Genomic DNA, 14,117 nt, shown 5'->3' with positions numbered 1-14,117 from the left:
TATTGATCTAGTACCGATATCCAACTGTGATGGACAAAGACTCTCTAACAGTTTAATGTTAGAAAGTGGATGTTTATTGTGGGATAGCTCCCAAATACACACCACAATTTACAGGTGATTACAGAGTCCTTTTATCTACACAAGTATTGAATACCCAAAACACAAATGCATATTCATAACTTGGTACATCCCAGTCCCCACTTCATATGGTAATTAGTTCAAAAGCTATTAAGCATGCCTAGTTTGTTCCTTGAAATGGGTCGGTGGTCCCTTTCATGGGGAGGGGTCCCAAAATGAGGAAGTAAATGAAGTCTTCCTCGTTCTGACCTTTCCACCTTTTCAATGCAAATATGACAAATGAACCCTTGGTAGAACTCCCATTCCCGTCTTCAATTGGTTTCAAAACAGAGGAGGCCTACAATTGTCTTATGTTCCTAAAAGCTATTGATCAGTTTCTATATTCTTCATTATAAACCCAGCTAAACAAACATTATGTTGACAACCAATCAATTATTGGTTAACTACTAACTCTTACCTTCATCAAGGCCTACCCATTTATTTTGATTAACTCCAACAAAGCTTATCTCTAACTAAAACCTCAGCTCCTATAAAATCCCAAAATTCTTTAAAATTTATGTCTCACCTCCGCTCCGCCCGGGCGCACCGAGCTCTGCGTGGTGCCTCCGTTCATCCCGGGCGCACCGAGCTCTGCGCGCCCGCCCCGCCCGGTGCCGCCGCCCCGCCCCGCCCCGCGGCTCACGTGCGGCAGCGCCGTCAGGTGACTCGGGTCGTCTGACCGGAGCCTTCCCAGCTCGCTCCCGGCCGAGCCAATCGGCGGCGCGCAGCCTGACAGCGGCCAATCGGGGCCGGGCTGGGCCGTGCCGGGCTGGGCCGGGCGAGCAGAGGAGGCCCCGGGACGGGCGCTGGCGGCTGCGGGGCGGCGGGCTCGGGCGGACATGGCGCTGCAGTTCGGCGGGGCGGGCGCGCCAGGCACAGCCGAGGAGCCGGCGTTGGTGGGGGGGAGCTTCGGGGCTGCGGACTCGTTCCCCAAGGACTTCGGCTACGGGGAGGAGGAGGAGGAGGCGGAGCTGGAGGGAGGCCCGGGGCCCGGTGGGCCCGGGGGCGGCGCGGGCGGGCCTGGCGGCGGCGCGGGCGGGGCGGACTCCAAGCCGCGGATTCTGCTCATGGGGCTGCGGCGCAGCGGGAAATCTTCCATCCAGAAGGTGAGGGGCAGCCGGCGGCTCCCCGCCCCTGCCTGCCGCGCTGCCTCTCCGGCGCCGAGCTGGTTCTCCCTGCCCTGCTGCTGTTCGGGCAATTTCTACTTTTTGTTGTGGGCCCGTGTGGCGAAGCTGGAGCGACGGGAGCCTCCTCCTTACAGACGTTTGCTTTCCAGAATGGACTCTGATCATCTGCCCTAGAGAGGAAGGTTGTGTAGCATAGGTTGTAGCCTTTGTATTTCTTCACTTTTAAGGCGTAAAAAGTGAAGACACTGGTGCGAAATTTATCATGAGGTGGTTTTTTACGTGGTGTAGGTGTGTGGTGTTTAGTTAGTGCTTCCACTTGGAAGACTTGAGCCGTTGTTTTGCCCTTTGATGCTTTGATAGAGACTTCTGCTTTTGTGTGAGCAGAAAGACAGCCTCTGGTTTCCTTTAGACCGAGTAAACGAGAGTCACTTGGCAAGGAGGAAATACAGCAGTTCCGGTGCCTTAGGTTTGTTGGTAGCCTTGTGAAGTCACTAGTGTTTCTTAATAAAAATAAGACAAAACTGACTTTTCATTTGCCAGGTAGCTCGCTGGAATTGTAGCAGTCAGAACAATCCTTGTTCCTCAGTGCAAATTTTGTTTGCAGTCCCTCCTGTGAACTTTTCAGGTGATATTTTTATGGGAGGATGTTACTAGTGAAATGCCTAAGTCTCAGCTCTAGATTTAAGGGCCTCAAATTTATTTCAGTTGCAAGTGTGAAAACCTACAGAGATTTCTATAAAGTTTTTGTGCAGAGAAGCCTTTTTGGACATTGCAGTATAGAAGGTATGCATCTGCTTCTTTTAGCAATCTTATGCAGACTGCTTGGTGATCCAAGACTGCAGTAAACCAATGAGTTCTAAGCTGACTTCACCCTGTATTAGTGAGAAATCTTTTCCATTGTGCTGTGCTGAAATCCAGTGGCAGACTGGACTGTTGTTGCTTTTTAGCCTTATCAGTTACTCCCCATTATTTAGGTCAAATGCTCCCACTGTATGTGCAAATGTTCTGCTTTCACTGAAAGCCTTTTTCTAACTCTTTTAGTCATGTGAATGGTATTCGTTGTAGACTCTGATTAGAGATCTGATTGTATTATCCACTTTTGAAAAAAACTGAATCCTAAAAGCTAGAGGAAGACAGGAACTCCAGATTACAGATAGATTTCAGGACATTACAAGTCTCTTTATAGATGCAGCTTTTGGACTTTTTTATGGTAGTCTTCAATTCTTTGAGGGCCTATTCCAGTAGTTGTATAGGAAAGGAATAGTGTCATATTGAATATGTAGTAAGAGGGCATAGAATTTATCTTTTGCCAGTTACCAGTCCTACTTAGAAATTAGAAGCTGCGATTCTGGTGCCTAGGATCTCATTGTGATGCTGCCTGAGCAAACTCTAATATCAAGAAATTTCTTATAAACCATGTCCCTGCTCTTAAATCTGTCTAGTTCAAAAATGGGCATAACCAGACCCAACCCTTCTGTCTGGGCACCGGCTGTTGATCCCCTTGCCAGAAAATAGGGATATATGCAAGAGAAACTCTGTATTGGGGGAAGCATTGGCTTTGTGATTATCTAGAAATTTCTGTGAAAAACATGATTATTAAATCATCTCATGCTTCTTCTGAGTGCAGTATTGACAAGAGATCTCTCACAAAAGAAAAAAACACTGTCCTGGGGAGGGACTCTTTTTTTCCCCTTTGGTCAACTGGGTTTTCCATACTGGTGTAACCTATTCATATTCAGTAGCAAATTGTAGGTAGATTTTGGGAATGCAGTGATTACTTCAGTTCATAAGCAAATTTCTGTGCAGACTTGCATAACTGGACTTACTGTACTGCACTGATGTAATAGGAAACTGGAAAGAGTTCAGGTGGAGAACATCAATCTGATGAAATGTGCTATTTTGAGAAAAAAAGGAGGTGACAGTGTTGCTTCCCAGAAACTTATCAGCTTTAAACTGAATTTACTAATTCTGTCCTGCTCTTGTGGGAGATGCCGAGTTCCAAAAGAAATGTTGATTTCAGAATACTTTAAAACTATGCTGCAAACCTTGAAGAATGCAGTACAGCTGCTGTTTTTCTAGAAGTGTTCTTACTTCTCCCTACAAGTGTCCTGCTGTTTAAAACCTCCTTTAGACCCTGGCCTCCTAAGATGTTTGTCCCAAGGAAATAAATTCTTTCCCTTGGCCTTAAAAATCTAGGCTGAAGTAATACTTTGAACCTCACTAAACTGTACTAGGTGTGGAGCTGTTTGTCTTGCACTTTTTTTGACAGTCTGTTGCATCAGGTTTCTAAAGGATGACTTCTGTAGCTGTCAGAAACATCTGAAGAAACCAAAATTACCAAGTTTGCAGCCTCTATTGTGAAGTTTTTAGATTTACCAGGTGCCGTATATGAAAATTCTTTGATTTTTGCAGTCCTAGTGTATGACTGATTGTTTGGAGTCAGTTTCATGTTGTCTGGTTGAGTTGCATTAGCACAGAGTTCTCTGTTGACACTGGCTGGTTTTGCTACGGGCTGCTTTTGCTGCTTCTGTACAAGGAAGGGCTAAAATCCCAGTGGGGCTTTTTGAGTTCTGGCAATGAGTATGTTTATCATCCTGCAGCTAAACTGTTTCTGCCAACTGGTGTGAAATCCTTCATCCTTTCTTTAGTGAGCTTTCACAGGAAGTTCCACCTACATATGAGGAATTATTTATTTACTGTGTGGATGCCTGAGCCCTGGAACAGGCTCCTCAGAGAGGGTGTGGAGTCTCCCTCTCTGGAGCCACTCAAGAGCTGTCTGGGTGCAATCCTGTGTCTTGTGCTCTGGGATGACCCTGCCTGAGCAGGGAGGTTGGCTCAGATAACCCCACTGTGCTCCCCTTCAACTTTACCCATTCTGTGATTTTTTTACTCAAAATGAGTTGTTCATAGATGGCAAACTACCTAACTCTTTGGATCTCTAAAACTGAGGTGTTATTTTTGTGCTCTTCTGTTGTAGCTTAGGAACCCACTGATTATGTTGTGTTTTAACACTTGACACCAGAATAAAAACAAAGTTTCCTTTAGGAATTTCTAAGACTGAAAGGAAAAGTATTAAAAGCTTGCAGTTATTTAATTAACTGGCTTTATGCCAGATCGAGTGGAACAGATTTTGAAAACACTGTGCTAGCCTTGCAGGGAAAAAGAAAAAGTAACTTGGATGTCTGTGTCTTCAGCCAGTAGGGTTATTTGTGAAAATATTTCACTGTATTCAGTTGCTTGCTTCTTGTAAGGGGTAGGCAATTTCCTTAGCTGATACAGGAAGCTATTTACCTGAAGTTATACATTTTAGAATGCTATAGATTTAGAAGCTATACATTTTAGAATGGGTAAACCTATTTGTAGAATTCAAGTCACAAGTCTTTCACTAATTTCTTGTAATAAGATAAAATCTAGACTATTATTTGTGTTCTTTTAACAGGTGGTGTTTCACAAAATGTCTCCCAATGAGACTCTGTTCTTGGAAAGTACCAACAAAATCTACAAGGATGATATTTCCAACAGTTCATTTGTGAACTTCCAAATATGGGATTTTCCTGGACAGATGGACTTTTTTGATCCAACATTTGATTATGAGATGATCTTCAGAGGAACAGGTGCTCTAATATATGTTATTGATGCCCAGGTAAATACAAATCACAAGGAGGTTTTATTTTTACTTTTTGTGTGGAAGAAATGATTGAGAGGCCGGTAATTTATATTTTTAGATAAGTTCATAAGGCTTCTGCTGTGTATGAAGAGATACATTGGCAATCTGACTTCTGGTGTGTGGTTTTATTTTGGTGAAGTGACTGGACATATGCTGCTGGTGGAGAGAGTGGAAAAAGGCTCCTACTCTGAACTTACCTGTCCTGCAATAATAGGGAGAACCTGCTTGGTTAGATGGTCTGAATTATCCCTTTTTTCTGCTCTGGAGTTCAATTAATAACACACAGTTATTAATTCAATTAATAACAGCTCACTTCTGACCTCAGTTTCTAGTATTGGTGTACTGGCTATCTGGTAGCTTCTCATAACCCTAGGAATTGCACCCTGGGAGATTTCCTGGTTATTAGGACCAGCTTGAGGATCTCTGCTGCCTTGTGCTGGAGTTGAAATGTAATCCACCTTTTGCTCTGAAGTCTGGTTTTGTGTAGCTGAGCCTTGTGTAGCTGATGAAATTTAATTGACATAAAGAATCTAAGCTGCTTGGATTTATGACACATCAAGGTATTCTCTTGTCCCATACTTCTATTTAGTTACAGAAATGAAGTTCTTGCACTGAAATATTTTGTCTTTGTGCAGAATGGAATAGTTGTCAGGCAGCAACTTTGTCATTCATTCCTGCCAAAACTGATTTACAGGATGACTACATGGAAGCTTTAACAAGACTCCACATTACAGTTTCAAAAGCCTACAAGGTCAACCCAGAAATGAACTTTGAAGTTTTTATTCATAAAGTTGATGGTTTATCAGATGACCATAAAATAGAAACTCAGAGGGATATTCATCAGAGGGCTAATGATGATCTTACAGATGCTGGGCTTGAAAAACTTCACCTTAGGTGAGTTAAAGACTCTGGCATATGTGATTCATGCTGTTGCTGATATGCATAGAGATTAAAGGCTTTAGATGTAATACTGGAACAACTGCAGCAAGGTCTGGGTAGTTTCTTACTGAACCAACTTGTATAAATAAGATACACTGCTGAATTTATGCACAAGCCTCAGCTGTTAGGCTGACTGAAAAAGAGGCAGGCTACTGTGTCAGATTTATAAATCAACAGATTTATCCCTGCTTGGTGAAAATTGAAAGTCTTTCAGTGTAACAGATTTGTGTAAGTGGGCTGGAGGGGCAGGGAAAAGAGAGAGGAACCTCTCTGCCTTCTAGTCCTGACTTGCACTGACTTTTCCCTGTGATTAGTGTGGTTGGTTCTAAAAGCTCCGTCTGTTAGTTGAGATTTGGCTCACCTTTAAAACAAGCTATTTTTTCTCTGGTTTTGTTGTTCTTTTGATTCTTGTGGAGCCAGTATCTCTGAATGTTAATGGGAAAAAAGTGGTAGGCCAGGAATGGGACTTGAAGAAACCTGATTAAGCATTTTTACACGTTTGTGATAAGCATTGTATGTTCTAACAATGTTCAAATTTTTATTTTTGTTCTCCCATCTCTCAAGGATGGGGAAAATCTGTTCCATGTGTACTCCAGCTGCTCAGAACTTTGATTCTTTGTGCAATGTCCAGACATATTTGTGATAAAGGCATCCCAGGCAGAATAGCAGGCCTGAATGTTAGAAAATGTAACTTAACATTTCTATTACAATTCTGAAATACTCTTGAATCTTCTTTTTCTTTTTTCTTTCTTTGCCCTCCCTCTTCATCTCAGCTTTTATTTGACCAGTATCTATGACCATTCAATATTTGAAGCCTTCAGTAAAGTGGTACAGAAGCTCATTCCACAGCTGCCAACCCTGGAAAATCTACTTAATATCTTCATATCAGTAAGTGTTCATCTAACAGAACTTTGTATGAAATACCCAGGATGGTAAAGCAAGTCCTTCTGCTAAAGATTGCTGGCTAGATCTGTCCTTGAGAGATTTGGGTGGCACTCATGTAGATGTACTCTGGCAGCCTGGTTTTCTGTATTAAAAGCTCTTTACCACAGCTAAATTGTACTGGTGTGTGCTTTGGGGCTTTCTCTAAATATTGACAAAGTGTATTTTGCCTGGTTATAACAGCTGATGGAGGTTTCCTACCAGCAGGGTGTACTGATTACTTTGCTAAGGCAATTAGTAATCTAATGTAGCTGTACTGGCCAGAGACTTTTTTGATAATATGAACTTGGCCTCAGACTTAGCTGTCTGTTTCATATGACCTGTGAGACTTTTGCCCTTATTCTTTTAGTGTTTGTGTTTCTTATGGAGTTAGTGTCATAGCAATTTGCTACTCTATACTTTTTAACAAATAAAATATCACCCTAGAGACAAGACCATCTCATTTAAGTTGTCTGTGAGGCTGTTGCAGGCATTTGGACAACAAAGCAAAAAACATTTATATCCAGGAGGAGCTGGACACTTAGACATGTCACCCCATGCTGCCATATAGTGCTTGTTTGGTAGAGGACTGTTTGTAATAACCTGGCCCAGTGGATAAAGGGTATGTTGACCTTGCCCAGTGCCATGAGGATGTAATCTTGATGCCAGAAAGATGGTCTGGATGTCCTCAGGACACTGTCTTGGGTATTCAGACTAGCTAGGAAGAGATAAGGAATGCTTCTGGTGCATAAATAGAAAAAAGCTTTGCCAGTAGGAGATATGTGATAAATTGAACCATAGAAGGTTTCTGAACTGTGTATGAGCATGTGCACTTTACCAAAGTGCTCAGGTACAAATGGCATTGTGCTTTCCCATAGTCATAATGTGGTACTTTTCATGGATTTTTAACTTCAGAAGCTGACTTAGTTGCTCTGTGTGTTAAACTGCATGGCAAATGCTTCATGCAGAAACTGAAGTGCCAAGATACTACAAGATTAAAATTTAAGAGTCAGCACACTGCTATGAAATATCTCTGAGCCCAGTCCCTTAGGAAGATGTGAATTATGGCTCTTCTGGAGTTAATAGAAACACAGAAGGGGTAAATTGCTGAATATGGATTCTGGAAGCATAGTAAAATGTAACCTTAATAATGATTAGTTAAATAATAAACTGAAAAGAATTGTAACAGAGTCCCCAGTTTTATTTTTGTCAGCTATGTGATGTTGATATGTACTATGGCAACAAAGGTATTGTAATTGTAAAGTAAATGCTCTAAATCTTGAATCTGTCCTAAGCCTCTAAATTGCTTATATTTAAACCATCTTCTGCTACTAAGAATGTGAAAATGTATGAATTCTACTTGAGATTATATAAATGGACTTATTTTCAAAATTCATCCAAATTCTTTCTCTTTCTGAAGAATTCAGGCATTGAAAAAGCTTTTCTCTTCGATGTAGTCAGCAAAATCTACATTGCAACAGACAGTTCTCCTGTGGATATGCAGTCATATGAGTTGTGCTGTGACATGATTGATGTAGTCATAGATGTTTCCTGTATATATGGGTAAGTGATGAATACTCTTAGGAAAAAAAAAGTCCTCAGAAGGTGTAGAAAACACCTGTAGAAATAGGTTGCAAACTGTGCAATTGGTGCTGGCTTTGTCATGCAGCAAAATGCTATCAGTTGGTCTTTAGAGCACATTGGTTCTGTGAGTAACTAAAATAAATTGAAATTATTTGGCAGCATTTTTACTTGGTTGTTTCCCTCCACTAGCCCTAGACAGCTATCTGACATTTCTAGAAATCGTGTTTCATGTAAAATCTGAATACTGCTGTGTCTTGTTTGGCCTGGTGGAGCAAGTACATAAATACCTCCAAATGATTGGGGTCAATAGCATGCCATAAGTGTAACTTGCAGTGACATTGCTTTGAAACTTGCAGTCTGAACAAAATAACATTTGCAACATAACTCATCTGCTGCTGACTGTCTACGAGGGGTGCATACAGTGCTGATATCTCACAATTTACAGCAGAATTATACTTCCCACTGGACTTGAGAAGTGCTAATCTTAGAATTGTGATTGTAGCCTGGAAAAAGCAGTGCTACCAAGAAAATACCACAGCATTTCATGGTCTGTCTCCTGATGGGTTGATCCAGGGTTGTGAACTGTTTGATTTTGAGTTTTTTTTCAGGAGTGCTTAGAAGTAACTTGCAATACATCATTTGCTTCTATAGTAATTTAACTAACACTAATAACTTTAAGATAGAAAACAGCATGCTCATCTCTTCTTGTAAATGCAGGCTGGTGTAGCTTAAGACTAAAAAGTGTCCTGCTCCATGTTGCATCCTGTGCCCCAGCCTCACAAAGGAAGCCTTTGTATTCATTTACCAAAAGTAATTTCACTGAGATGTCACTCCAGACATCAAAAGAATGCATGCTGGTAGCTTGCTCCTAACTGCTCATTTGTGATAGACAGTATCTAATGAAGGCCTCTGCCCTGTTTAGATCTGGCTTTCCTGAGAAACTTAAGTCTGATAATGGTCTTACTCACTGGTAGTATTAAGACAGGCATTGCAGGTTCTCCATTTGCTTAGTTCAGTATGAGTAATATTCTTCTAACTTCATTTAACAGCTGTTTGTCTTGGAAGTTACATGTGCATGCCTGTTAGATTATGCCTTGGGTTAACTTGTTCTTTTTTAGGTTAAAAGAAGATGGCACTGGAAGTGCTTATGATAAAGAGTCAATGGCAATTATCAAGCTCAATAACACAACGGTCCTGTACTTAAAGGAAGTAACAAAGTTTTTGGCATTAGTTTGCATTCTTAGAGAAGAGAGTTTTGAGCGCAAAGGTAAGAACTTCCCTGCCATTGAACAGCTTTCATCTAATATTTTTTATCAGCTGTAAAATGTTACTTTAGTTTTTTAAGATTTTCTAAGCTTTCTGATGTTGACATTCTTGTAGTGAGCTTTCTCACACACTTTCTGTAAATAACTCATTGTTTTGCATTCTTTTATAGAGGAAGAGAGAGTTGATAGACTGTTAGTTTGACCAGTGTCATTGGAGAAGTGTCACTGTCACCCTCCAATCCGCTGTCACTTTTGTAAAACTATAAATATTAGAGTCAGAAATAAAACTTCCCGTTTTTCCTTCACCTTGAGAACGGTGTTGTGTTTGTGTTCTTTCGTGTCCTATAGTGACAGTAAAATATTAATATGACTTTACAAGTCACCTTGATTTTTGTGTGACTAAATTTGCATAGTTTCTTATGGGAGGAAATTTTTATTTTTTGGAGATAAATATGAGGTCGTATATTTAAATTTGTGAATCATCACTTTAATTACTGTCCTCCTGCCAAAATGACTTGTGTAGCTAACATGAGCTCTGCTCTACCATCTGTTCCAGTGGGATCAGTAGTATGGAGCCATGGGCCCCTTACCTAATCTTTGATCATGAATATACACCTTGCATTCCAAATTAGTACCTTTTTTTCAAAAAACTGAGTCCAAATAAATACTAGCATCTGTAAACTTTGTTAAATCTTCTGAGTCCAAATTTACGCTAAATAAGAAGCAAAATACCTATTGGTTAGATTTGATATTGATTTTGAAGCTGTGTTTACATAAAAATGCCAATCTGAGCACAGTTTTTCCTCTCCTTGCCAGGTTTGATAGACTACAATTTCCATTGCTTCCGCAAAGCCATCCATGAAGTTTTTGAAGTAGGTGTTGCCTCCCACAGGATCTGCAACCATCAATCAAGCACCTCAAATATGAAAGCAGTGACTCACAATGGCACACCTAGGAATGCAGTCTAGAGGAAAGCTAAAGACCTTGGATAGACTTGTCAGCTCTTCACTCCAAAGTTTTGTGGAACAAGAGAAGAGTAGTCTGAAAGCCTGAAGTATGTTTCAGAGAAGAGTGGTCCTAACTGTGGAACAGCAGATTGTAACTCATGTTGGGCAACTGAAACTACTGTGAAAATACTTTGAGGCCAGTGGAGTTAGAAATGCCAGTTTGAAATCAGCTGTATTGCAAATGCAGTAGGTTTTCAGTTTGGAGTCCTCTTTTAACAGTCTGTGTCTGGCTGATTGCCTGGTCAAAACTTACAAACAATTGAGTTGGGTTTTGTGTGAAACAATGAACAGTCACTTGCTTAACTTTTAAAATTTTTTTTTAAATTAATCTGTAGAATATCCTCTTTTGCTTAAGTTTACCTCCTGTCATGCAAAAACAAAATTGGTGTTATTAAGGTTTGTGAAACTCAAGCTTTTTGCTTGCTGAGGCTGGTCTCAAATCATTCCATTAAGTAGTTCTTGTTCTTGCTGGTGTGCTCATAGTTCTCATGAATTCGGTGCTTGTTAAGTGGATGCAAGATAGAGAGCTCTGTTCTAGTGATCATGTGTTTGTTTAGAGAACTGACCTGGAGCTTCATTTTAAGAGATAGTGATACTTTGCTTTCAGACCACACTTCTTGGTATGTCCCCTTTGATGGAAGGGAAGGATTAAAATCAGAAATAAACTACCTGCTCTCTTTTGCAAAAACATGGATGTCATAAATCTCTGTGATTAATCCTATTCATGAAACAGCTGCATGGCTAACTAAACTGAAATGTCTGCCATCTGTTGGAATAAAGCAGCCACTTTCAGCTATTCCCAAGCAAAGAAATTACAAAGTTACTGACTTTTGATGGTGGATCTTTCTCCACTCTCTGACTGATAATCAAGACAATTCCTAGCAAAATGTCTGAGGGTGTTATCTGTGCATGGCAATTAAGTTCACTGTGCCATAATTTACTAATAGTACTGGACTTTGGAAGTACATTGATTCTGTACTATGACAAACACCCTCTTGTTTGTCTCTGTGCAATCTGACTAAAATAGTGGTTTTTCTGATTTTGTGAATTCTGCTGACTTTCATACTATGGGCAGTATATGTGAATTCTTTAATTTATTGGTATTAGTACTGCAGATGTCATTCTGTACACCAGCCTTGCTGTGCAGGAGGCTCAGCCACTGGCCCATAAAGACCTTGCCTCCTTTTACCTGTCCCTGTGTGTGTATAGGTGTTGCAAAGCCATTGGACCAACTATACAAGTCCCACTATAAAAGCTTCTGCAAGAAGAACTAATTGGAGTGATTTCTGCAGCTGGTGTATTTATGTGGTCAGAAAGAACCATGGGACTGCTTCTGTGCTTATAGAATGAACTTCCATTTATATATGTAAAAATGAATATACATGCATTAACATTGGGGTGTATGCACATACTGTGTAAATGTTTTTTTTTTTTAACAGCAGGAAACTGGAATTCAAGTGCTCTAGGTCTGTTCTCTTAAATCTAGGCTGAGCCCCTTTTTGCTAATGGAACTGCAGAGCTTTTTTTGAGGGAGTGCAGCAGGCTCTTAAATTGGATTTTGTAGTTTGCAAGCACTATCACAGCTCAGATTCTGAAGGTAAGAAGAGAAGTAATTGGCAAAATAACAGGAAGAAAGAATCCCCATTTGTGCAGTGAGTTTTCCATGTTCTAAGTACATGCATATGTTCTCTTTCTTTTCATCCACTACAGGATTTTGTGCTAATAAAATGAAAAAAAAAAAGGTCAAACTGTAACACTATTGTTTCTGCTTGTCTTTATGGACAGAAGTCTATAAAGGCCTGTGTGGTTAAGCAAACTTTTAAAAGCAATGTTATCTTTATGGTACTAACTTAAAGTTAAATACTACATTCCCATTTAGTCAGCCTTAGCTTTCATTTTAATTAAAAACTGTCTCAGAACTAAGCTCTGAAAGTTAAATTTGTTGAAAGTTAAATTTAAAAGGAGTACAGTATTTCTTTAGTTTACTGAACTAATGCTGTTATACAAGGAGAGTGTCAATAACCTGTTGCTGCTTTAGTGAGATTTTGGCTTCTGAAAGCCAAGGGAGGAGGAAGGATAAGAATTAGGCTTTATTTTCTTCCTTGTGCAGGAACTTGTCTCTCCTTCCTGTGCTGACCTTCTGCAGGGAGAGATGGTATAAGAGAAAAGGAAAGGCAGTATCAGAGTATCTCCAATAAAAGCACTGAACTTGCAGAGGAAACCATCAATCAAAGCTTCACTTTTCTGCTTTTTTTCCCCCTTTTTCCTCCTCTGAACCTGTAGTGCTGTGCATGTTTTTCAGTCTTTTTTTGTAAACAACTGGAGAGCTGTGCTTTTAAGGAGGAGAATGGTGCTGACAGGGGAGGGCATAGGCAAAACAGTAACCCATCTGCTGAGAGAAGGAATCAGATTTCCTTCTGTTGAAAAATAAAGGAATCCCTTGCAAGGTACCTTTCAAAGCTTTGCGTTGTTGGGCACCAGGGTGTTGCTGATGACTGGCTGAATTTCCTTTTGGCAATGATGCCAGCTGTAGCACAGGAGAGGGATGGAGGGAAAGGCCAAGCCTGGGAAGAGGGGCAGAGCAATCAAAGATGATATCGCTGCTGTTCTGAAGGTTTAATACTCCTACCCTTTGGCTGTTAGACAGACCCAAAATCTCTCCTCACTGTGTCTCTTGCTCTGTATCTCACGGATAGCTGCTGTCCTGTTGGGGAAGATGAAGCAGGAAAGCCTTATCAATATGATTGCCTGGCAAAAGATTTTGAGAATATGGAAACTATAAGTGAGATTGAAATGAAAGCAAGCTTTGAGATCCCTCAGTTACTGAACAACAGGAAAACAATGGCATGGCCAGCTGAAGGTGATCCCCTTTTGATCAAACAACACCCTCTGCTTGCAGACAGGCAGAGAGGCTATCTGCAGCCCAAGGCTCAGAGCAGACCCTGCTGGCTTGGCAGAAGGGGCCCAAAGAGGAGTTTTTAGGGTTTAAAAGGTAACACAGTATGGTCATGTTATTGGTATGGTAAATTTACATAAATTTACATACAGCCTATTAAAATAGGCTTTACATTATATGGTAATGTAAAGCCTATTCTAATAGGCTGTGTGTAAATGCTGTAGGATTTGTACTAGACTGGTTAGTGAGAATTAAATATTCAGCACAGAAGAAGATTTATGGTATTGTAACGGGAACCTCGCTCTCCCTCTTGCTTTTTATTCTTCGCTCTCTTTCTCTTTTGGGCTCCTCTTTGGGGCTCCTCTCTCAGGCCTGCTCTGAGCTGTGGCTGGCAGTTCCCAGCAGGGGCCTTTTGCAATAAATCACAATTTCCAAGCCCTGACTTCAGAGATCTCCGGTGTCCGTCCGACCCCACCGTCCTACCCGCGGCGCTCCTGCACGGGGGATGCGGTCAGCTCCGCTCGGTCGGGAGCGCTCGGGGCAGCTCAGCCCGGCCTCTGCCGCTTCTGGGCGGGCTCGGGGCAGGCTCAGCAC

General features: G+C 41.1%; 1 protein-coding gene across 1 annotated transcript; it reads left to right on the top strand.

Moving 5' to 3' along the window:
• Nucleotides 1-916: 916 nt before the first annotated feature.
• RRAGC (Ras related GTP binding C) lies at nt 917-13,429 on the top strand. Its single transcript, XM_030964458.1, has 7 exons — nt 917-1,223; nt 4,684-4,887; nt 5,606-5,805; nt 6,624-6,738; nt 8,192-8,334; nt 9,474-9,622; nt 10,437-13,429. The coding sequence occupies exons 1-7, from the start codon at nt 957-959 to the stop codon at nt 10,586-10,588; spliced, it is 1,230 nt and encodes a 409-aa protein (XP_030820318.1). The 5' UTR covers nt 917-956; the 3' UTR covers nt 10,589-13,429.
• The last annotated feature ends 688 nt before the right edge of the window (nt 13,430-14,117 follow it).

This window comes from Camarhynchus parvulus, chromosome 23 (genome assembly GCF_901933205.1).
Source record: "Camarhynchus parvulus chromosome 23, STF_HiC, whole genome shotgun sequence".
Lineage (NCBI taxonomy): Eukaryota > Metazoa > Chordata > Aves > Passeriformes > Thraupidae > Camarhynchus > Camarhynchus parvulus.
This window is presented reverse-complemented; position numbering and strand designations above follow the sequence as displayed.

Excerpts from the sequence above, each read along its gene's own strand:
- RRAGC (XM_030964458.1), top strand. The coding sequence starts at position 957 with ATGGCGCTGCAGTTCGGCGGGGCGGGCGCGCCAGGCACAGCCGAGGAG. Across the intron at positions 4,888-5,605 it reads TATATGTTATTGATGCCCAG|GATGACTACATGGAAGCTTT; the intron begins GTAAATACAAAT and ends ACTGATTTACAG. Across the intron at positions 6,739-8,191 it reads TACTTAATATCTTCATATCA|AATTCAGGCATTGAAAAAGC; the intron begins GTAAGTGTTCAT and ends CTCTTTCTGAAG.